Source organism: Peromyscus californicus, unplaced genomic scaffold, assembly GCF_007827085.1.
Source record: "Peromyscus californicus insignis strain IS unplaced genomic scaffold, ASM782708v3 Scaffold_7__1_contigs__length_154581171, whole genome shotgun sequence".
NCBI lineage: Eukaryota > Metazoa > Chordata > Mammalia > Rodentia > Cricetidae > Peromyscus > Peromyscus californicus.
This window is the reverse complement of record NW_026294595.1, coordinates 35,285,917-35,308,453: the sequence shown is the minus strand read 5'-3', so window position 1 is coordinate 35,308,453 and position 22,537 is coordinate 35,285,917. Positions and strand designations below refer to the sequence as shown.

General features: G+C 40.8%; 1 protein-coding gene across 1 annotated transcript in view; it reads right to left on the bottom strand.

Annotated features, from left to right (window-relative positions):
* Galnt5 (polypeptide N-acetylgalactosaminyltransferase 5) overlaps positions 1–22,283 on the bottom strand; it is a 43,284-nt gene extending 21,001 nt beyond the window's left edge. The window contains exons 1-3 of the mRNA XM_052725859.1: positions 20,863–22,283; positions 6,520–6,686; positions 5,572–5,691 (exon numbers count right to left, since the gene is read on the bottom strand). Of these exons, the coding sequence (XP_052581819.1) occupies positions 5,572–5,691; positions 6,520–6,686; positions 20,863–22,283 (1,708 nt within the window). The remainder of the gene's footprint in view (positions 1–5,571; positions 5,692–6,519; positions 6,687–20,862) is intronic.
* Between the last annotated feature and the right edge of the window lie 254 nt (positions 22,284–22,537).

The following is a 22,537-nucleotide window of genomic DNA, read 5'->3' as shown; positions in this document are numbered from 1 at the left end:
ACTGGTCAGGCACTCTCCCTATACGCATGCGCTATATCTCCTTGAGAAAAACAAGTGCCTTCTCTCCCAGTTTGTTTTTTCTTCTGGTCCTTCCACCCCTGCTTGGAGGCTTCCTTGGCATCCCCTCCCCAAATAAACCCTTCTTGTGAACTCTTGCATGGTGTGACTTTGTGCCACTCCTTGGCTTCAAACTGCCAAGGTCCCTTCCATTGTTAAATCAGTACAGCCATCCCTTAGTATCCACAAGGCGTTGGTTCCAGGCGTCGTCATGATACTGTTCTCATGTGCTTATTTAAATATAACAGTGTAGTATTTTCTGTATACTTTAAACCATCCCTGGATTACTTGTGATACCTAATCTTATGTAAATAGTTATGAGACTAAACTATTTGGGGAATAATGACAAGAAAAACCAGTCTGTATATGTTTAGTACAAATGAATTTTTTCACATATTTGTAATCCACAGTTGGTTCAATCCATGGACGCAACACTATACATAAGGAGGGCTAGTTGTATACATGTATATACATACACAACTATTTTAAGTGTTAAAATGGACCTGTGATTTTATATACCATTTACAAAATTTTATCTTAAATGTGTTCGTATTTGATTTACAATGGGGTAGTCCTTCAAAAATTAGAGATGGCAAACTTGTCCTTTTTAGGTTCCTTGAGCAGAATTTCTTACTAGTAAGTAGTGAGCAATTAAGATGCACCTAGCTGGGGTTTCCCAGATCGAGATCTATGACCCTTAGGGAAGCAGTCAATCAGTTTGATGGTACTGTCCAGTAATGTAGGGAGGAAGACAGACTTCACTGCCCATGCTGTTTGATGAAATTTCTTCTGTGATTACATATGAATTTACATATGTAACTGGGTTGTGATATAAAGTTTATTTCTTAACAGAACCCATTGTCAAAAGAGTTCGACATTTACTATGTTAACACTGAGTCAGTCTTCTCAGGGGTCCTGAGGAATGTGAGACACAAATTTAAATTTTTACATTTGGATTTGCTAAACTCAAAGACAGAATTTTATGGAAAGAACTGTAACCAATTGCCATTGTTTTTAACCAAGTTCCACTGAAGAGAGCCCGACCTCCCACAGAACTGTCTAATAGTTGGGCTATTTGGGAGGCCATTGCCAGCATACTCTGTTCTCTGTGCAGGCTGGGAGAAATCTCATTGATAAGCAGCATGTTTTTCATGATGTGTTCATTAGTTTTCTCCACATGAATGTCTAATTTTCATTTTAAAGTCAATGTGTGCTGTGTAAGAACTTACTGTAGTCCCTTTAGTTCTGGCCCCAATATTCACCTGATTGCAGTTCAAGGGTGTTTTATTTTTTTTAATATTTATTTTTGATTCCTCTGATTCCCCCTCTCATTATGTCTTATTTGATGGTGTATCCTGTAGCGTCCATGCCCAGTGTAAATTATGAGTCTGATTGTTCCTCCAACTGGCCTTGTTCCTCCCTGGTCCAGGACAACTGTAATAGCCTCCTAACTGAATCCTCCACTTCTCTTCCTTCATCTCTCTGACATGCATTTTCTATATGGAGGTCATCCTGGGCTTTTAAAATGCAAATCAGACAATTTAGCTCTCTAGTCACTGACCTTCACTGATTTTTTAACATTTCTTACCTGGCACACAGAACTGTACAGAAGTTCCATTTTTGCTTTTCCTCCAAATGAACCTCTTAGCACTCTCTTCTCTGGTCAGTTCTCATCAGCACCTACCTAGGAACTCCTCCTCTGCTTTGAAAGTGCCAAGCTCACATCTGCACTCAACGCTTGTACATGTGAATGTTCTTTAGCCACATACCAGCTGATAACTTCATTTCCTAAACTATTTCTTAACTGTCATATTTTTGTATTATTCACAGATTTACTTTACTAAGGAAATTAAGCTTGGAAAGACATTTAATTTTTCAAATGTAGTCTGCCAGGTGAGGATGATGGGGGACAAGCACAATCAATGTAAATGATATAGATGCATAAAGATTTCATAATGAATGTGTGGCAAAAAAGTAAAGTCACTGCTGGGCGCACAGCTCAGTGGTAACACACGCACTTAGCATACACAAGGCCCTGGGTTTAATCCTTAATATTATAATTTGTATATAAGAATAAATACCAATTTTAAAAAACTTAGCAACCACCACAATGACAATTTTGTCGTGATACATTTTTTGCTCACTTAAAATTTCTATTACAAAATGTGATGGTTAATCTTGGATGATGACTGGATCAGAAATCATCCAAATAGCCATCTGCTGGTTACCTTGTGAGGCAATTTCTTTAATAAGTTAATTGAAGTGGTAATACTGACCACTAATGTGGGCATCAGCTTCTAGTAGCAGTCCAGACAAAAGTAGTAAGAAGGGAGCTTTGCTTTTTGCCCATTCACTCCAATCTTGCTAGTAAGTTTATCGACTCTACTGCAGCTGCTGCATTTTTTTGCTAGTATCAGAACCCAGTTTCTTTGGATTTCTAATGTGGACTGTCGGCCAGTCTTGTATAGTAGTTTCCTCTGAGATTAAAACCATCTATCTTGAAGGGAGATGTCTTAAGAGAGGATGTTTCCAGGGAGGTAAAATAACAGGGGTGTTCTAAGGGGAGGTGAAATACTGCAGGAAAGTTCCTTAAGACAGGAATTAAACAGTACAAATAGCTTCAGGAAGTTCCTGAAACTGATCAGATTCACTGCTCCCCTCTCCATTACTAAAGGTATACAAATAGTGAAAACTGCTGAGAGGAGACTGACTGAGACATATCCAGTTGCCTGGAAGAATCAGAGGCCAGGAGAACTGTCTAGAGAAAAAGACCAACTGAACTGCCTTGAAGAGACTCAGACCAATTGAGCTACCTTGAAAGGACACTCTAAACCTGTTAAGATGCCTGCAGGCTGTGCTGTGTGATACAAGCTCCTACCTTTTGTGATCTGTCACCCATGCTGGAGTGGGCTTTGGTGATGCAGCTGTCTTGGAGTCATTTCTGCTCCTTTAAGTAACCCTTCACCCCTAAACCTGTAAGTAAAACTGGTAAAACTCATTGGTTCACTAAATTGGATTTTGATGGTATGTTTCATGAGCTTCTTATCTGAGGTGAGTAGATTATGTGTTTTATCTCCTCAGGAAAAGTCAGCAATACAACAAGTTATTCTCCAGGAATTCTCTAGGCCTTCAGTGACAAACTGAGACCACTGAAATACTCAGCCTTATTGACTGAGCATCTATTGTGTCCTCAGCCTCTTCTTTGTGCATCAGCCATTGTTGGACTACCCAGACTGTATTGTGTAAGGCCATCTAATAAATCTCCCTTTACTATACGTTCAGTACCAGATCTGTTCTTGTAAAGAATCCTGACTAATGCACAAAGAGATCAAGTTTTATTTTAGCAAACCATTGGGATGATAAGAACATTTGGGATGTCTAGTAACAAGAAAATAAGACTGCAGTGAGCACCATCATGAGAATTTATTAAGTCTAACCTGGTGGGCACTGGCAATGCCATGGCTTTCAGAGGTGGAGTGGCACCTAGAGGCAACAAAGAATAGTGGTAGATGAGAATACCAACTCTGGACTCGGGTGTCTGGGTACAGATTCATATATTACCCTCATCAGCTTGAGAGAATGACTGGACCTGTTTCACAGAGGCACTGCAAGGATTAAGTCAGTGGGTATGGGAGGCTATAGAGTGACATCTGATTTACAAAATCTGCTATTACTGTGGGGCACAGATCCTTCCATAGAAAGATGTAAAATTGATACTGAATGTTTTATCATTTCTAGAACACTGGCTGACAGAAAGGATTCACCTTCCAGTCACTCCACAACAGTAAAAAGAGACAAGGAAATTGGTATAGTGCTCTTTGGAACCACAGAAATAACTGTGGGAAAAAGAGAGGCAGCTTCAGGAAAGAGAGGTGTGGGGACCTGAGAATTAAGTGATTCTGAAGTCTTCGAATATTTAGGGATTTGGTTACAAAATCTCAGGTTTACATTTGCTTAGAGTAGTCAAATTCTGGACAGTTTGAGCACTTAAGAAGAACGGTGGTCAGATATTCACATGGAATTTCCAAAGAAACAGAGTCACAGGGGAATTTGATGGAAGAGAAGGTTAGAAAGAGGGTAGAAGAAGAGAGAGGGAAGAAGAGAAGGAAGGAGAGAGAAAGACACAGGGTCTTGGAGGGATCTCTACTACATAAAGATGGTGGCTTAAAAAAGGAAGAAATATAGAAAAGCTGTTTTGTGAGCTCTCATTCTAGTAACTGATTCTAGCAAGGGTCAGCAGTATATGCTCAACCACTGTGTAAAATTAGGTTAATCTTTGGAAGCAGAGGATTAACCCACAAGTTACTTTCAACCCTCAAAGTGGATATTTAGTTGTCAATATCTTAGTTTAATGAAGAGTGAGACAGTCTGACAATATAGGAAGAAACAAGAAATAAGCAAATTCTGTGACCTGTAGTCACATTGCATGTATTGATGACACTTAAATTATTTATCCTACAGGTAACATGGGGACTGAAAATTCATAACATGGTCAGTTGTGCAGGGAACCATGGAGTTGGCTTGGCCTAGTTGCCTTGAGAGGTTATTCAGTCCAAGGCTCCTGGGACACAATGTGCCTTCCAGTTCCTGAGAGACTGATGCTCTCCCTCAGACAGTGATGTGTTCAGGCCACTTTGGTTTCTCCGTATGCTTCCTTAGTAGTCAAGGAAGCATGAAGGCTTGACAGGACCATTGGTCTTAGACATTAGTTTTTGTGTACCCTGAATGACTTGCAAACTTCCTTGTATCCTGGCAACTACAACTGTATTGACCCTGGCGATTGCCATTATGCTCTGTTTCTGATAAAGGTATAAAAATTCTGATTGCTCTCAATAAAATTGTCATAGTCTCAGTTGTGCTGTGCCTCCTTCAACCAGTCTGATTTAATTCCTCAGGGCTATATCAGGTGACCTTGGCCGGGTAGTAAGTGCAGGCACTTAAACAATTGTACAAATATATTGCCTGGAAGTTTAAAATAACACATTATGTCAACACAATGTGTGAGGTTGGCTAGACTGGGAGACTAAAAGGACAAAATAAAAAAGTCTATAAAATTTTAAAAAGATATTTGAATTGAAAAATATTGGGAATAATGGGAAAAGCTGAAAGAATATTTATAGGTATTTGCTGTTTTTCAATATGAAAGTATGCTTATTTAAGAGAATATCCCTATTTTTTTCAGTAATGCCCAGTGAAAATTCAGGTGTTTAGTGTCATGGTGTCATAGTGTCTGTGAATTCATTTTCAAAGGCCCAGATAATATGACTAGTGTATCCAGCATGTGCATGCATGCGTGTGTGTGTGTGTGTGTGTGTGTGTGTGTGTGTGTGTGTGTGTGTGTGTGTGTGTGTGTGTGTCTATGACAAAACAGGCATTTCACTAGGCTAAAAATCAATAGCCTTAAGAGATGTACATGTGGGTATCCCTGGTTCTATTCTTTCAAAATGCATTTTTTTGCAAACATCATAAATTAAAGCAAACTTTTGATGAAACAGAAGGGGAGCAGTTTCTTACCTGTTGCATTCTGTGCCCCCGCCAGCCTCGCTCTGATCAAGCCATGTCTCTCTTTGAGGCGAAGAATCCGAACTTTTGGAAACTGAGACATGTATTTATCCAAATTACCTTTTAGGTAGTCTATATCAGGGTCAGAATGAACATGGAATACTTTAATTAACTAGGTTTATGAGCAGTGTCTTTGCAATGTCAAATCCAAAACTATGATGTCATTCCAGTTACCAAATTTTATCTCATGGACCACAATTTTATTTGATGTCATCTTATTGAAAATATTTTATGTGGGTTCAATATTCTAAAATGACTGATTTTTCAAATCCAAGATGGGCGCCTAAATCATGTGTACAAGTTTGAGAATTTGTAAGAAGCCAGCACTATTGTCGTTGGTTAAGAGCTATCATTCCCTCCCTCCCTTTTCTCTGATGAATGATTCATTGAGGATATTAAAGGGTCAGTGGGCAGAGCAACAAGTAGACTACCGTGTTTATATAAGATAACAGGCTGCTGAGGTCTCCACTTTTGGAGAAGGACTTGCTTGTTTGGAGTAAGTATATTTGTGGGCAGTTTCTTAGCATGTAATTCTCACCAAGGAAGGAATATTGTCCTGATTGGTAGGTGTACAGCTTGAGGAAATCAGCCTGAGATGTTGTGTATGTGACTTCCAGTTACATAATCTCTGCCATGCAAACAAGGGCAGTCCTGGTTATTTCAAGTGTGGTTCTGGTAGACAGCTCTGGTACCAGGGCTCAGGGCTTCAGCTCATATCTTTAGCATCAATTAGTAATACACGATTAATGCTTAGATTTATGTTTTTATGGCTCCATATGAAACAATAATTTGGTATTTACAAATACTTAAGCTTCATTAAATTGTCCTCTAAACTCAAAACTACTGCTGTCTTCCATTAAACTTGAACTTTTCAGGAGGAATCCAAGGCAGTTTTCTTACCTTTGGTGCTGAAGTCATCCACCAGGAGAATCTCCTTGATGAGGTGTGGAGGAGAGCGGTTGAGGACGCTGTGCACAGACCTCAGGAGAGCAGACCACACCTCATCTACGAAGCACATGATGATGCTGGTGGTTGGGAGGTCATTGTGAACTAGCTGCTCTGCACACCTGGGCCAGGATATAAGAGTAGCTAAGAGATATGCCACTGAGATTACAAAGGGCCCTAAATAATCTTCACACAGACACACACACACACACACACACACACACACACACACACACACACACACACACCCCTATCTGCCACCAGCTTATATGTGTACCGTAATCATCTTGTTGAATGCCTCAACAACAGCATTTGTTGAAATGACTAACAATGGCAGACATGCTGCCTCCTCTGGAGGCATAAGACTGAAGTGAAAAGGACAGGACTTTGTAGGCGCTTAGACCCCAATCCTACCACCAAGATACTAACCTCAATAATAACTTACTTATTCTTTCTGAGCCTCAGTTTTCACATCTGCCAAACAAGGTGATGATCTTCTAAGAGGTTTAGAGCCTGATGAACTGCATGGAAACCGTGAAGCATACCTCCTGGCACAGGCATTCACTGAACAGTAACTATTGCTACCATTATTAAATTATATACCAGAAGAGAGCATTCTGAGTTATTTAGTGTTACTAAGTAGTTTATGATCGCCTGTATAAATAGCCATCTGCCAAATGCCAAAAGAGATATCCTTCACTCCACTCAGCATATGAATGTATTTATGGTACAGTGTACATGTGCCAAATAATTGCACTCTTTCCCACTTCTCTATTTGGAAGTTCCTTGCTGTGACTACTGCAGAGTAGCCATGCTTGAAGTCATTTTGCTGGCATAGAAACGAGAGCCGGGCTAAAAGGGAGCAGGTGCTCGGTGGGCTGCACCTGGTCATGGTTCCCTGCAGGCTCTGCAGCTCATTCTGCCTCACTGGCATTTTCTGTGTCTGGCCTGTGTCACCATTACAGGGCAGCTCGAAGTGGGACCTTCCAAATTATATTCGCCATGAAGTACTCTGCCTTATTTCAATGTAAGACTCAGACCTCTTTCCCCTCATCTTTAACAGATGAATGTATGGACAGACTGGCTCTTGATTATGTTGTTAGTAAGTTCCAGATCTGAGACTGAAACTGTGGTTCACCCTAGCCCTAGAAGTAACCATGGAAGTTTAAATCCTCAGAGTAAAAATAGCTAGCAGTCGCTGCAGCATTTGTGAGAACCGGAGCTTCTGTTAAGTACTGTGGCTCAGTTTTGTTTACTTAATGAAGAAGACAAAGATAAAAGCAAATGCTATGGTTAAACAAACAACATTTGCTTGTTTTTTTGTTTACAGTTGTCAAGGTACTGCTGTGAACACAATTTAATTCAATACCATGGCAATTGCTTGAGATGCAATTGTGTAATGTATTATCACATACTTCTTTAAATGGTGCAAAATGAAGCATGAGATGATCAATGACCCGCCCAGCACCATTTACCTAGTTATAATATACAAGGAAATGTAAAATGATATAGTTTTCATTTCATTGGTCTACAATGATTTTATGCACTAACAGTGTGCATTGGGAATCAAATACACATATGGTCACATATCACTTATCCCTAATTACTGACTTGGAGAAATTGCATAACTTCTTTGAAATTTAATTTGCCAGCTACAAAGCAAAGATTAAAAACCTTCCTTGCTTAAATATATATCTGATGCATAGCCTTTTTGGAAGAAATACAAGCAAACCCATCATGATCTATAATTTCAGTCTTTTCCAGCATAATAACCAAAAGGCCTTGGAAAAACATACATCCATCTTTCAGCATAGAAATTGAGAATCTCTGTCATATACAAGACAAGAGACAGAAGAATGACTCACATGTCAGTGGGGAATGTAAGTTCTTACATAAGGCTAATTCAGTATCCTCATACTATGTGATTAAACTTATGAAAACATTAGAGGGTAGAAATGAACATGGACTACATTTTCAGGTGCTGTAAAGTAAAAAATATCACATTTCAATCAGACGTCTTAATCTGATTCCAATGTTAATGTAAAATTACAGGCTGCCTAAATTAATCTTATTCTGTAGAAAGAACACCTGCTTTGGAATTTCTCTAAACTATGAGCATTTCTGACTATATTTAAGGATTATATTAATTACCCGTGGCTGCTCTAACACCTAAGATTTCTGCTCCACAGCTTCTGCTAATTCACCTAACCTCTCTTACATTTTGCTATGAGCAGAAAGAAGTTACCAGGTCACACCTTCATAGCTGTGCTTGCAACTCTCCTTAACAAAATGTCCAAGTTCATCACCTCCAACTTCTGCTCATCTTTATGTGACAGCGGAGACAATTGAGGCAAGCTCCCTGTCACTCTGTAACACACTTTACCTCTTCCCCAGATCCCCATCACCCGCTGCTTAGTCCCTGTAAGTCACCAGGAGAAATGCTGCCAGTGCCCGTATTTTGACCAAGATCTTCTCATGATGACATCATGTTCACAGAGGTGATAGAAATGTCCTGTGCAGAGTACCTCTCTTCTATTAACATCTTCAGGAGAAACATTCCAGATATTTCCTATCATGGTTGCCAAAATTCTGCCAGCCTCTGCCTTCTATTTACTAATTACCAATTCTGCCACACAACATTCACCTTTTCGTTATGTAAGGAATTGTTGCAGACTGTGGGAATTAGGAAGTAAATGCACCTTTGAAGAGCCGTTTTCATCAGTCTGCCCCAAGGACTTAAGAAGTTAAGGTAGGAAATAGCTTATATTTGGGAGGGGCAACATGCCTACATATCTTTAAATGTGCGACTCCCCCTCCCCCTAATGCAAAGATAGGTTTACTTATAACTTAGAGAAATGTTAAATTACCCATGTACTCTCTCATTTTTTAAAACCACGGCTATATTAAAACCACGGCTTCTTTAAAGTTTGTAATTTTGTAGAAATCCAATAAAATATTAATTGTAATACTTTGCCATGAATTAAATATTGATACTCAAGTTTAGGAAAGAATTAGGAAAAAGACATCAAATGCAGACTTGCCATGTATTAATAAAAAAATTTGTAGTTAACTGTATAATCACCAACAGTTGGAGGACAATTTTGGAAACAAAATTAAAGTCTGCAATTGATTTTATAAGGTAGCTTATATCTCTAAGGTAGGATTTCAGTTCTCAGAAGCTGTGGTGGTGAGTAGGAATGCTTGGAGGGAAGAGAGGGTGATTCACTGAGAAGGGATGGCTGGGGCTAGAGTACAATGGTAAGTCCAAGCCAGATGCAGGAACAGTGTTGTGTAGACTATTTTATAAGAAATCTTTTAAAAGGAGGCAGAGAGCTGCTAGGTGGGAGGGGGGCAAATGTGTTAGCCTCTTTCTCTTCCTTTCCTGAGTAATGAAGACATATTCAGGGGTGTGAGGGATGGTACAGATAGAATTAAGAACTGACAAAAAATCTCAATGACTGTCAGAATTGTTAATGGAGCAGGCTTTCCTTGCATTGGTCAACCTCACAATGGTGGCTGATGCAGCTGACACGTCCGGTCTCTTCAGGTCATTCTCAGTATTTTCCTGGTCTCCTGAGATTGTGTACTCATCTGCTTTTCACCCTGCTCCCAGCTCTTTTCCTTCAGTTTCTTTCTTGGCTCCCTCCCACCCCCAGTTCTTCACAACCACTATGTAGGTGGTTGTGGAGAGCTGGGTGCACGGCTTTGTCTGACCAATGAGCACCCAGCTCCATGCCCTTGTGGACAGCTTCTTCAGCTCATTTGGGTATTAGCTTCAATATTTCCTGCACAGAGCTTTCTCTGGCCACTCTGTCCAAGTACAGCTGTTCTATTATTCTGTTATATCTACCTGCATTTCTTTTACAGCTTCCATTTGTTAGTTTTATTTCCTTCTCTTCTACATCCCAGAATTTTTGAATGTTTGTCAAATCTGCTTTCTTCCTGTATTACCACAAGCTCCTTGGCCTGTTGCATATATATATATATATATATATATATATATATATATATATATGATAAGTCATATTGAATGGATGGATGAGAGGACAGAGATGGAGTAAAGCTTAAATTTAAAGCCTGAAGGGCAAGAGAGAAGATGTTTTCCTTTGAGACAGGGGAAAAAAGGTGATAATATATATATATATATATATATATATATATGTATATATAGGTAACTTCATATGCAGGGATGAAAACCTACATTTTTATTGGGTAATTTTTTTTTTTTTTTTTGGTTTTTCGAGACAGGGTTTCTCTGTGTAGCTTTGCGCCTTTCCTGGAACTCGCTTTGTAGACCAGGCTGGCCTCGAACTCACAGAGATCCGCCTGCCTCTGCCTCCCGAGTGCTGGGATTAAAGGCGTGCGCCACCACCGCCCGGCTTATTGGGTAATTTTTAATCATCACACAGGACCCGTAGATCCTAAACTTTTTAAATATTCATTTATTTATATGCATGAATATTTACTTGTAAGTATGTCTGTATACCACATGCATGGAGTTCTTTTGGAGGCCAGAAGAGGGTGATGGTTCCTCTGGGATCAGAGTTACAGGGGGTTGTGAGCTGCTGTATGGGTGCCGAGAATAGAATTAAATCTTGGTTCTCTGTAAGATCAGTCATCTCTCCAGCCACCCATGTGGCTCTACCTATTCTAAATACCTAACTTGTGTAATAGTCATGTAGAATAAACTTGTAAGTTCTTTATCTGAAAAAAAAAGTACACTCTTGGAAATACCTTCCATTTAAGCTAGACACAAGTTGGAATCTTTTCTCCTGTGATATGACAGAAGTCAGGGTTTCCAATAGGAAAACAGGAACAGGTAGTTTGCCCTACTTGGTTGATGTAAGAATATTTAGAATGTTCTGGAATTCAAAGGAGAAATCTCTCCTAGATACACATTCAGAAGACTTTCTGGTGCTTAAAACTGGGCACGGCTAGAACCATATAATATAGTGCTGGTTTGGGTAACCCAACATTAGGTCACACACTTTTAGGAACTTGATCTTCTAGAGCAATACACAGGTTAAACATGTGCCAAGTGTCTAACAAACCAGGTTTCTTGTTGTTTATTCACAGGCATAGCTGGTCAGGGCAGACAGTGTTCAGCATGAGTAACGCTTGCTCTTGACACAAGTAGCAACAGCCATCCAGTTTCATCTAGACTCCACAGGCTGCAAAACCACTTCAAATTATTCTCCCCTGCCCCACGTACAGTGAATTATCTTTGTTTCTGATTTGTCCAAGTCTTAATTTCTGCTACTTCTGCAGGCAAGGGAATAGCCATGGAAATCTGACCTGCATGATATTTGGGTTTGTGAATTTTTCTGAGATTAAGAATTGATTCTATTCTAAGTAATTTATTACACAAACTAGGTGTTTAAATCTACAATTCCTATTCTCTGCTAAAAATTACTCAAACTCATTTGCTTACAGGAGTATGGGAGACTAGGTTTGGATCAATGCAGCAATCTAAAGGCTACAGATTACGGTGAACCCAAATGTGAGGACTTTTATCATCCTGAAAGCTGATGTAAGACTGTGGTAGGGCAAAGGCTCAGGATGTGGAAGGACAGTGAAGAGCTAAGTTCAGTCCTCTGTGGCACTGCATGGCTTCATGAACATTATCATGCCACTTAATCTTCAGAACTTCGAATCACTCATTTTTTAGGATGAAGATTATGATGTTTGCATCACAAAACAGCTATGCAGGTTTGAAGAGACAATGGATATAAAAATATGGGATAGGCATCACTCAGAAAAACCTGTATGAGAGCTTGGAATAGCTCTCTATCTAGACTCACAGGTTCTGACATGAAGCACTGCCCTGTCCCAAGCAGTCCTTAATCTTAATCTACCAAGTGCCTGTTCATTTATCAAGAGACTCCAAAGCTTATGGTTCACCTTCTCAGCTTCTGTGTGCTCAGTCCTTGGTCACTGACTTGATTTGAATGGAGCCTATCAAATTCAGACCATTTCAAATCAGAACACTGAGGGAATGATAACATTCTCTCGTTTCTATGAATTTTTCATTTTATTCCAGCAGAGGCAAAACACATCATGTGGGTCAAATCTCAGTCTTTATGGGTTTGAACAGAAGGTCGGAAGAATATGTTTCAACTTCTATTTGCAATTCAACTACAGCCTCCATGGGAGCCTCGAGCGGCCTTCACTCCCCACACTCTGATATCTTTGGGAGCATCGGGAGAATCGAGTGGCCAGCCAATGTGCTCTGTCTTGAATTATATTCTTTCCTAAGACCTTAAAATTACTTGAGCCTCTTTGCCCCTCGCTGATAAGAGGGTATACTGATATGAGGATTTCACTTTTATGTTTTGTTCTTTTTAGGGTAAACGATCCTTGACATTTAGCTAAAATCACCTGACTGGGAGCTCTCAGAGGCGCTCCTCCCCTTCCCACGAAGGCTTTTAGCCAGGCGATGCTGCAGTAACTGAGACAAGCAAGTGTCATCAGAGGGAATGGACTCAGGCTCAGAAATACATCCCACCAGCATCAACACTAGCCACTTTAACAATAGTCTATTTTGAGCAGGCAGCTGTCAGGGTGAAACTGGGATAGAGGCAGAAGCTAAGATGGTAGAGTTCTAGGATGGAAATAGTACTGGGGGAGGGCAGGGCACCTGGGGGCCATGTTTCTTGCTTGCCCTACTGTGTATGACCATGCGTAAGTCACTCCTCTCCTCACACATACTCTGGGATATAGGTAGTCACCTTGGACTCTTCACCTACTCCCATCATCTTGTGAGACTTTCTGTGCAATGTCCCTTTGCCTTCTCACCTCTGACCCCTGTGTGAGGAAGAGAGGAGTCTTAATTTCTCCCAAAGTCATCTGAATATAAGGAATCAGAAGGAGGTTATGGAGCCTGTAGAAAAAGCACTCAAATTAGAAGTTGAGGAATCTTATGGATCTCAAGTCTGTTAGTTGGTTTCGCTTTTCTCACCAGTAAAGCATGCAAGGCACATTCTTATCCTTAGTACTGCTGGGAGGTGCTTAGTATAAAACGCACATGCATGTATAACATACATACACATACATGAACCCATCACTGTCTGGAATACAATATGAATGTTTTGTGAGCAAGAGATAGATTTCCCTTCACAAAGAACTTTGGCAAACCAAAGAGGCCTAGGCCTATCATTATAAGGTAGACTAGCTGGTGAAGGGCAATGATTACCCAGTGAGGGCAAATCAGAAGACTAAGCATTGGTATCCAACTATCACTTTTGAGCTGTGAGCCTTTGTCTTTCCGTGTGTGTGTGTGTGTGTGTGTGTGTGTGTGTGTGTGTGTGTGTGTGTGTTTCTTCATTTGTCAATAAGGAGATGTAATATTTTATCAGTCTGTCATGGCTGTTGTGGTGGTCAAGTGGAATAACAGACATGAAAGATAAAGGGTATCAGCTGCCTGGCCTGGTGTGCTGGCTCTTGGCCAACAATAAGAAAGTATGGTCTGCAATGAAGTCAGTGCCATTGCCTGAATTACCTGCCACACTGTCAACCTTCAACACCGGGATGACGGTGACCATATCAACCTTGAAAAATTGTTCTTAAGGTAAATAAGGATTCAAGTGGCAAGAACTCTGCAAATGTTCTTTTTTCTATCTGAAGTCTCACACATGGCACACAACACATGCAAAAGGCAAGCCCATTTAAAAGGCACTTGAGTTTGGTATAATAAAGATGGTTTCCAGGGAAGTCTAAATAGCTCCTTTCAGTTTTGAAAGAAAATTCCCCCTCTCTGACAGTCTTTCTCTTTCTAGTTAGAGGTGAATGTGACAGAGAGGGGTCCCTGAAGGCTTTGGAATTATCTCTCAGCCATATTTAAGCATTGTTATGTAGTATGGTTTAACTTCTTCTAAATATTCCTATTTTTTTTTCTAAGTTTTCTTACCCTTGGTTGGGGGAAGGGAAGAGACTTCTTCCCCTTTTTGGAGAGTTCTGTTGGAACAGGTCAGCCAGAGAGCACAACGGGAAATTGTGTTCTGGGATTGGAGGACCCAGGGAAATATTACATGAAGCATTTGATAAAATGAGGCTGATGATTGTATATGGCTCTGGGTTAGATGTCTGAGAAAGCTGTGAAAAGGTTCAAAGTCCTGTACCCTTTTATGCTCTCTCAAGGGTATTTTTAAGGTCATGGGCAGCATTTAGGAGGATGTGCCCTGATTGATGTTAACTTTCTCAGTTTTGTGTTAATTAGGACTCAAATAATTGCTGTGGGATGTCGTTCTGTATGCTATGAATATGTGTTGCTCTGATTGGTTGATAAATAAAATGCTGATTGGCCAGTAGCCAGGCAGGAAGTATAGGCAGGGTGAGCAGATAAATAGAATTCTGGGAAGAGGAAGGGCTGAGTTGGGAGTCACCAGCCAGACACAGAGGAAACAAGATGTGAAGGCAGAACTGAGAAAAGGTAATAAGCCATGTAGCTAAACACAGATAAGAATTGTGGGTTAATTTAAGTGTAAGAGCTAGTCAGTAATAAGCCTGAGCTAATGGCCAACCAGTTATAATTAATATAAGCTTTCTGAGTGATTATTTTATAAGTGGGCCACAGGACTGCGGGGGCCTGGCAGGACCAGAGAAACCTTTCTACTACATATAATGACTTTTTTGCTTTGAATTAATGGTTGCACTATGTTTATATTTCTCCCCTCTGATTGTCTTTCTCTTTCTAGTTAGAGGTGAATGTGACAGACAGGGGTACCTGAAGGCTTAGAAATTATCTCTCAGCCATATTTGACCATTGTTATGTTATATGGTCTAGCTTCTGCCTTTTAAACACATTTTTCCTCTTATTTTCTTTTACATATGACTTTTTAAAAATTATGAAACACAACCCTGAGCCCTCTCATATTGACATGTGTCTGCTCATGAATGCATGTTTGCATGCACAGATATACACACTACTGAAGAAGCAGCATCGAGTCCTTTCTCCTGCAGCTGTGAAATCAGGAAAGAGGCCTTTTAGGTGGTGACTTTCCTTGTCACTGATGGGTTCTTCACTGGCTGAGAAACCTCACAGCTGCTCCAGGCCATTGCAGGTCATGCTCTCCAATCACTATTAACCGCAAAATCACCCCCACTATACCAATTCCAATGTTCATCCCATATAAAAATAAAATCTCGAATTTTAACTAATTTTTTTAACTTTAACTTTTTCTTTTTCTCTCAGCCTGATAAACTTCAAGCAGCTTGAGATTTGGAGTATATATGATCAGCTATTGCCTGTCTCCCTGCCTGTCTTCCTTCTCCACTAACATGTGGCTTTCTTAACCTTCTTAGAGTCAACATCAAGATTCCAGAAACTGTTCCCTCAGTAATTTTGTCAGGTTTATAGGAAATGCCCACTGCTATCTTTTGATTTTCATGAGTGCCAGGAGAAAAACCCTTCTTTTCCAGGGAGGAAGAAATCAAAGTACTGGTTGACAGTCCTGGTTCTGAACTAAGACAGCAGAGATGGAGTTTAATGGCTTCATGGGAAAGTTTGGCAGACTTCTATAGGAATAGCCAGCATTGTTTGGCTGTTACAATACAGCAGACATAGATGAGGGCATTATGACTAAGAGTTTTCAAGTTTTGTTTAATGAGTATGAGTATTTTTCTGCATATATGTATATGCACCATGTGCACCCTGTAGGTCAGAAGAGGACATCAGTTCCCCAGGACTTGAGCTACAGATGGTTGTTAGTCATCATGTGGGTGTAAAAACCTGGGTCTTCCATAAGAGTAACAAGTGCTCTTAACTGCTGAGCCATCTCTCCAGTCCCAACTCTTATTCGCTGGCAGCGAAAATTTCTGTAATTATTTTTATTTTCTCTGAGTCCAAATTCAGGAAGTGCACTCTTAAATAAGTTCATTTTTTAAGATCCATCCTAAACATAGCTTTAGGCCTAAAGAAAGACTTTCTCAAGTAGAACTATTTAGATGGCGAGGACTTTGGCTCAGCAACACGTGTGTGTGTGTGTGTGTGTGTGTGTGTGTGTGTGTGTGTGTGTGTGTGTGTGTGTGTGTGTGTGTTTGGGGGGAGCTATGTGTGCTATGTATGTATGTGAAGTGTATGAATGTTGATTAGTGCTGATGCAAACACACTTTAAGAACTAAGAAGAAGGACTTCAATGATTCGGGGTTATTTTGTTTGTTTTTTACTTTTAAAAGGTTGAATATGGCAGTTTAAAGTGATTGTCAAAAGAACATTTGATTTTAGGTATATTTTATAAGTCAGTATTCTACTTGAAAATGAAATTCTATTTCATTTCTTGAATGAAAAAAATCTAAACAAAAGCAATTTCCTCACTTGAAAATCAAAACATTAAAATTAAACTAAAAGAACAAAAAGTGAGCTAATGAATAAACACAAATTAGTTAATAGCTCAGTGTAAAACAGGACATAGTTACCTTAAGCCAAATGATGATGTACTCCACATATTCAACATGAAAAATCAGGAAGCAACTATTAATTTATGAGCTTCATTTGAATTAATACCCTCTCATTCATCTATCGTTTAACAATAGCATTAGTTTTCAAAACCCATTCCAGAGAAACATACTTTTAAAGTCAGTATGGTGCAAACTTGTGTCTTTGGAATGCTCAGCTCTGTGCTGTACCCTAGGGGAGAATGAAGTAAAGTTGAAAACAGTTTCCACAAAAGCTTAGAACTTCAGTGTGAAGGCAAAAAGATGCTCTTGTTAGTGAGGAACCAAAGTGCTTCAGCAAAGGGAAGGCTGCATCCACTTAGCACTTTTGGAGTTTAGTGGTCACATCTATGTCATGGCCCAGGCTACACTAGGATTTTGAGTAATATTGAATCAGCATGTGAGGGAGAAAATGGCAAGACCATGTAAGCAGAGTGCAGAGGGGACTGTGAAGAGATTAGCTAATAAAACCAACAGGCGATAGTCAGGAGCATATTGTACGAAAAACATAGTCATGTGAGCTGGGGAGCTGGCTCAGTGGGCAGGTAAAGCTCATGCTCTGTAAGCATGAGGATGAGAGATTAGAACCCCAGAATCCACCTATAATCTCAGCACCGGGGAAGCAGAAATGGGGTCCCCAGGGCAAGCTGACTAGACTGGCTGGGCCAGTAAGCTGTGGGTTCTGCAAGAGAACCTGACTCAATAAATGAAGCAGAGAGCAAGGAAAGACACCCTCCCCCACCACACGCATTCACACTCATGTGAATATGCGCATACATACACACACACACATCACCTACAATTTTTTTTTAAGTGTCATGAGACTGGTTTCCTATGCTGAGGGCCTGCCTTGGGAGACACAGCATGTGCATCAGACTAGTTGTCTACTGCCAGGGGGAGAAACAGACAGCCCTGAGAAGACAGTACAAACAATGCAGGTGACAGAGAGGAGTCCTTTGTTTTCGGATAAGCCCTTGAGATTGGATAGCACCTTAGAAATGTCTCCCTGGTGTTTGGAAAGAAAAGGCTGGAAGAGTTGGCTTGGAAAAGAGACTCTGATTTTAAAGCTAAAGTAAGAGAAGTTGTCCTGGCAACCCTGCCTGTCTCTTCTACTTAACATCAATCTCGTCCTAATCTATCAGTTAATTTAGCCTTAAATTATTAACTAGAATCTACTCATTATCTGTACTGAGAGAAATGAAATCAAAATGAACATCACAAACCCATCCTTTTAATCCCTTTTCAATCTATATTCAACAGAAGTTTTGATATGGTACTTACAGTGTTAATGAATCTATAACAGCACTTTTGTTTTCAAATGTAAACATCAGGGAGCTATTCCTAAAGTTTTGAAATCCAAAGGTTACAGTGGTCTGCACTTCAGCTAATTACAAGGCCTAGTTCTTTAACCACACTCCCTCCCCACGCATATATGCATATGCTTTCTTACTATATTTTATAATAATTTTCTGAAGATGACTAGAATTATTACCTTAAATATTATATTCACAAGTAAGACATTTCAGGTACGTCATGATCAAAGCTGAAGAAAAATAATATCAAAGTTTTTTTGAGGAAAAAAACAAAACAAAACCTTGTTCCAAATCTTGCCTACCCAAAAAATCCCACGTGTTTTTCATTTGTGTTTTCTTCCAGACTTTCATGTGAACTCATGATTTGCAAATATTTATACTCAAAGTCTGAATAAAAGAAAGGAAACTTTATATATCCTCCTTTAAGGGAGAGTAGCACAAAACGGCCAGAAATCCTTTGGGGGGGTCTCACATAGGCTTCCTGATGTCTAGCTTTTCTCCATCGGATGGGAGTAGAGGGGGCAGAGCATCAGCCAGGCAGCTTTCCTAAAGACACACCTATATTTAGCCAAGGCGGTTTGTGTGGCAAGAGGGAGGGGACTTGGCCATGTGCTCTCTGACTCATCATCTCAAGCACACGTGTCAGTTTCAGGCACAGCTGGACAACTTCCTGCAGAAGGCGGAGTCTGATTGTAGCTTTCCTGGGCTCAGGACTCCACTTCCCAAACTAAACTATAAATTAACAAGCTCTGGGAGCCGTGGAGCCTTCAATAAATCAGCTGAGTGATAACATTGGTGCTTGCTTTTGGCCTCACACACTGTTCTTCTTTCCTACTTAGAGCTGGAGCCTGTGCTGCTGTGCCCTGATTCTGCCCCCAGCTGGTTAGCAATCTGCTGGGCATACTTCAACAATGCTGCCTTCAAAGAGACTTCATTTTTCTGCTCTCCTTGTGCAAAGCTGTAGTTAGTGTGCAATACTGTGACATGAGGATTCCAGGTTGTAGCTGGTCTAACATAATTTTTAAAATCCCTTTTTGGAAGATAATGCACAAGAGACAGGAAAGAGAAGGAGAATTTTGAATGTGAATTTTAATCATTTCTCTTCAAAGAACTAGGTCAATGATCAGAGACAATTTAAGTTCCTAGGACCTCAGTTTCCTCCTCTGGGAATGTCACTGTGTTCTTTAGGATGTATCACCAATTTGAGGAATATGAGTAGCACAGTGCTTACTCTAAATAGGCTAGTGGTGCACGGCCAGTTGCTCTGTGTCAGTGGCTAAGCGACTGAACTGTTCTCTTAGTGGCTGACGTCACAATGAAGATGCCACTTTTGATACCATGAGTGAAGGTTCATCTGTACTTGCCTTCTTTCTGATAACCCTGTCCAAAAGCTTGCCCCAGCTTCCTGTGTTCAAAAGAAGCATTTTTTGAAGAAGCCAAAGAAAACCATTGCTTATGTACCACACATGTTCAAAGTCTCAATCTTGCCATTTGCGGATTCCAGCTTCCAGGCTGGCTTGCTTAGGGAACTGAATTGTAAACAGAGCTATGTTATTAATGAATGGGTAATAAACACATGGCTACAAGTACCCTCACTTATAAACGCACCGAAGAAAGTCACAGCCTGCATTTGAATCATTTGAGTCATGTCTGTGACTGGATACACCTTCTGGTGATGAAGTAAAGGAGTTTAATTGTTGGAATTACTGGATTATGAGGGTCATTGGGAAACTTTAGAAGTGCAGTACTAGGAGCAAGTGATACACTTCTCATTAGAAAGATACTAATTACAGGAGCACCTTCACCTATTGTCAGGTCATAATGCCTGCCCTCTCTTTTCTCAGGCTCATGAAGTTCACCTACATACTTGTAGACTCCTGTAAATGCAGAAACTTTGAGTGGGATTATTGTTAGCAAGCTGTTGAAACTCCTATAGATGTTTGCTTGCTGATAGACTTTTTCCAGCATTACTGCTCCCAGTGCATGAATGTCTGCTGTTCTTACCAACAAAAGGACTTTTAAGTTTAGAGATTAAATCATGTCCTTTCTTGTCCTACTTATCATTACTCATGGTTATTCATATTTTAAGATTTAAGTTCAGGGAGACTTAGGCGACCCTGTATCAGTGAATATACCAACTTTTCCCAGATACACTCCTTCCAAGCTTGTAAGCAATGAAAACTTCCAACATGATAATTTACTCCATTCTCACTGTTATAATGGAATTATGCTTTGCGTTTTACTACTTAGATATAGATTATCACAAAATGAATTGAATGTCTCTATTCATTTAAACAGATTTTTGACAAAGGGAAGAAAACTAAACCTAAGGAGGGGACCCGAGATGCGAGGATAGAAAGAGAGCACAGTGCGTTTCTGATATCACAATTTTTCTCTGTGTGCATGGTAGACTATTTGGCTAGCATCGAATAATTCTTGTCAAATTAATTCTCTAGGAGGCCAAAATTCATTGAAACTTAAACTGCAATGAAACATTTCTATAGAGCAGAGCCCAATACTGGGCTCAAGGAAAGAGAAGAGATATGGTTCTTACCCTGCAGGCCTTGTGTCTTCAATGGCTCTGTCCACTGGAATCAAGTCACTAAGGTAGACATTGAAGTTCCCTTCTTTCCATCGTCGGTCTGCCTCCTCCTTCTTTCCAGGGGGAACAACTACAGGGCGCCCAAACTGACCTGGAGCATTGGGATCCCTTGGAGAAAGAGTCACATCGACTCTCAGCACACGGTGCCTTCCAGGGTTTTCAGGGGCATTTGTGTGGCTTTGCTGGTGTCCTGCAGTCTGGGCCTTGGCAGTCAAGTTTCTTCTTGCTGAATGGAGTTCCTCTGCTAAGGCCAGATTGGCTTGAGACATCGCTCTCTGTGGAGCTAGTAGAGAGGAAGATGTCTTGCTTTGATTCCTGGGGATGTGTTTTCCTTGGCTTCCACCCAGTAATTCAGGAATGGCAGTTTGGGTTTTAGGATCAGGCATCTCTTTGGTATCTGTCCTCAGGTCCTCCTCTTTGGTTATAATCACAACCTGGCTTTCAGAGAAATTAAGTTTCTTCCCTGGCACCACTTTGGCCCCATCATCTTCTGGCAAGCCTCCCAGCTGCGTCTCATTCATAGATTGCTTCTTTAAACGACCTGTGTCAGCGATGAACTTAAAAAGAGGTAGCACTTTATGGCCTTTGTATTTTAGTTCTTTACTTTGAGCCTCAGTGTTCTTTATGGCTATGCCTTCCCCAGATTTCAGGATTGGAGGGCTGGCAAAGTGTGTCTTCGCTTTTGTTACCATCTGTGATTGCTGCTTTGATCTGTCAGTCATGACACCAATGGTCACATTCAGGGTCCGTTCAGATGCTTGCTTCGATGCATTACTGCTGAGAGTATGATTCTTCGGGGCCTCTTGCTTTTTAGCGAAGGTTTCTGTATGTACTGATATTTTGGTCAGTAGAGTTCCTCTTGATGCTGTGGATGGGGTCCTCTGCGATAAAACTGTTGTTCGCTTGGGTGCCATGTGCTGGGAGGAGGCTTCAGGCTTGCGGGCTCTCATCTCTGTCTTCTGCATGGTAAGAGGCACTGGGAGGGTTTGTAGATGGGCAGGATGCCACAGAGGCACAGCTCTTGCCCTTCCCAGGGGGATCTGCATTTTCCCTCTCCTCTGGACTTGGTCCATATTCTCTTCAACGTTGTGTCCGTGGTCCTCTCCCTTCCTAAAGTTCTCCTCGGCCCACACCCCATGCCGGGGCAGCCCCATCCCTGTGATACTGGTGTAGAGGATCTTCATTTGGTCTGGCTGGACTCTGAATCCTGTCTGCTCCCTCCTTCTGATGTCTTCATTGAGTATCCCAGTGCTGATCTCACTGAATGAGAGGCGGAGAGCTGCCATGTCAAAGAGCAGCCAGATGACAGAAGCTACAAATATAAATGCCAAGACTCGCCCACTTCCTCGGAACAACTTTCGGATCTTGTTCATCGTACAAAGACGTGCCTTGCAGCTTGCCCTCCCTCTGAGTCTGCTTACCTGGAGTGGAGAGAGAGTTGAGACAGCAGCAGCAGAAGCAGGAGCCAGGCGCCCCCGCCTTGTCTCTCCTGAACCTAGCAGGAAACAGCCGTCCAAGAGGGAAAAGCTCAGCTCCTACTGACTGCCTGTCACTCTCTGCCTGCGTGGCATTTCACTGAAAAGTATCTATGCCTGCTCACTGGCCCTGGCTAAGCCCTAGTAAACAC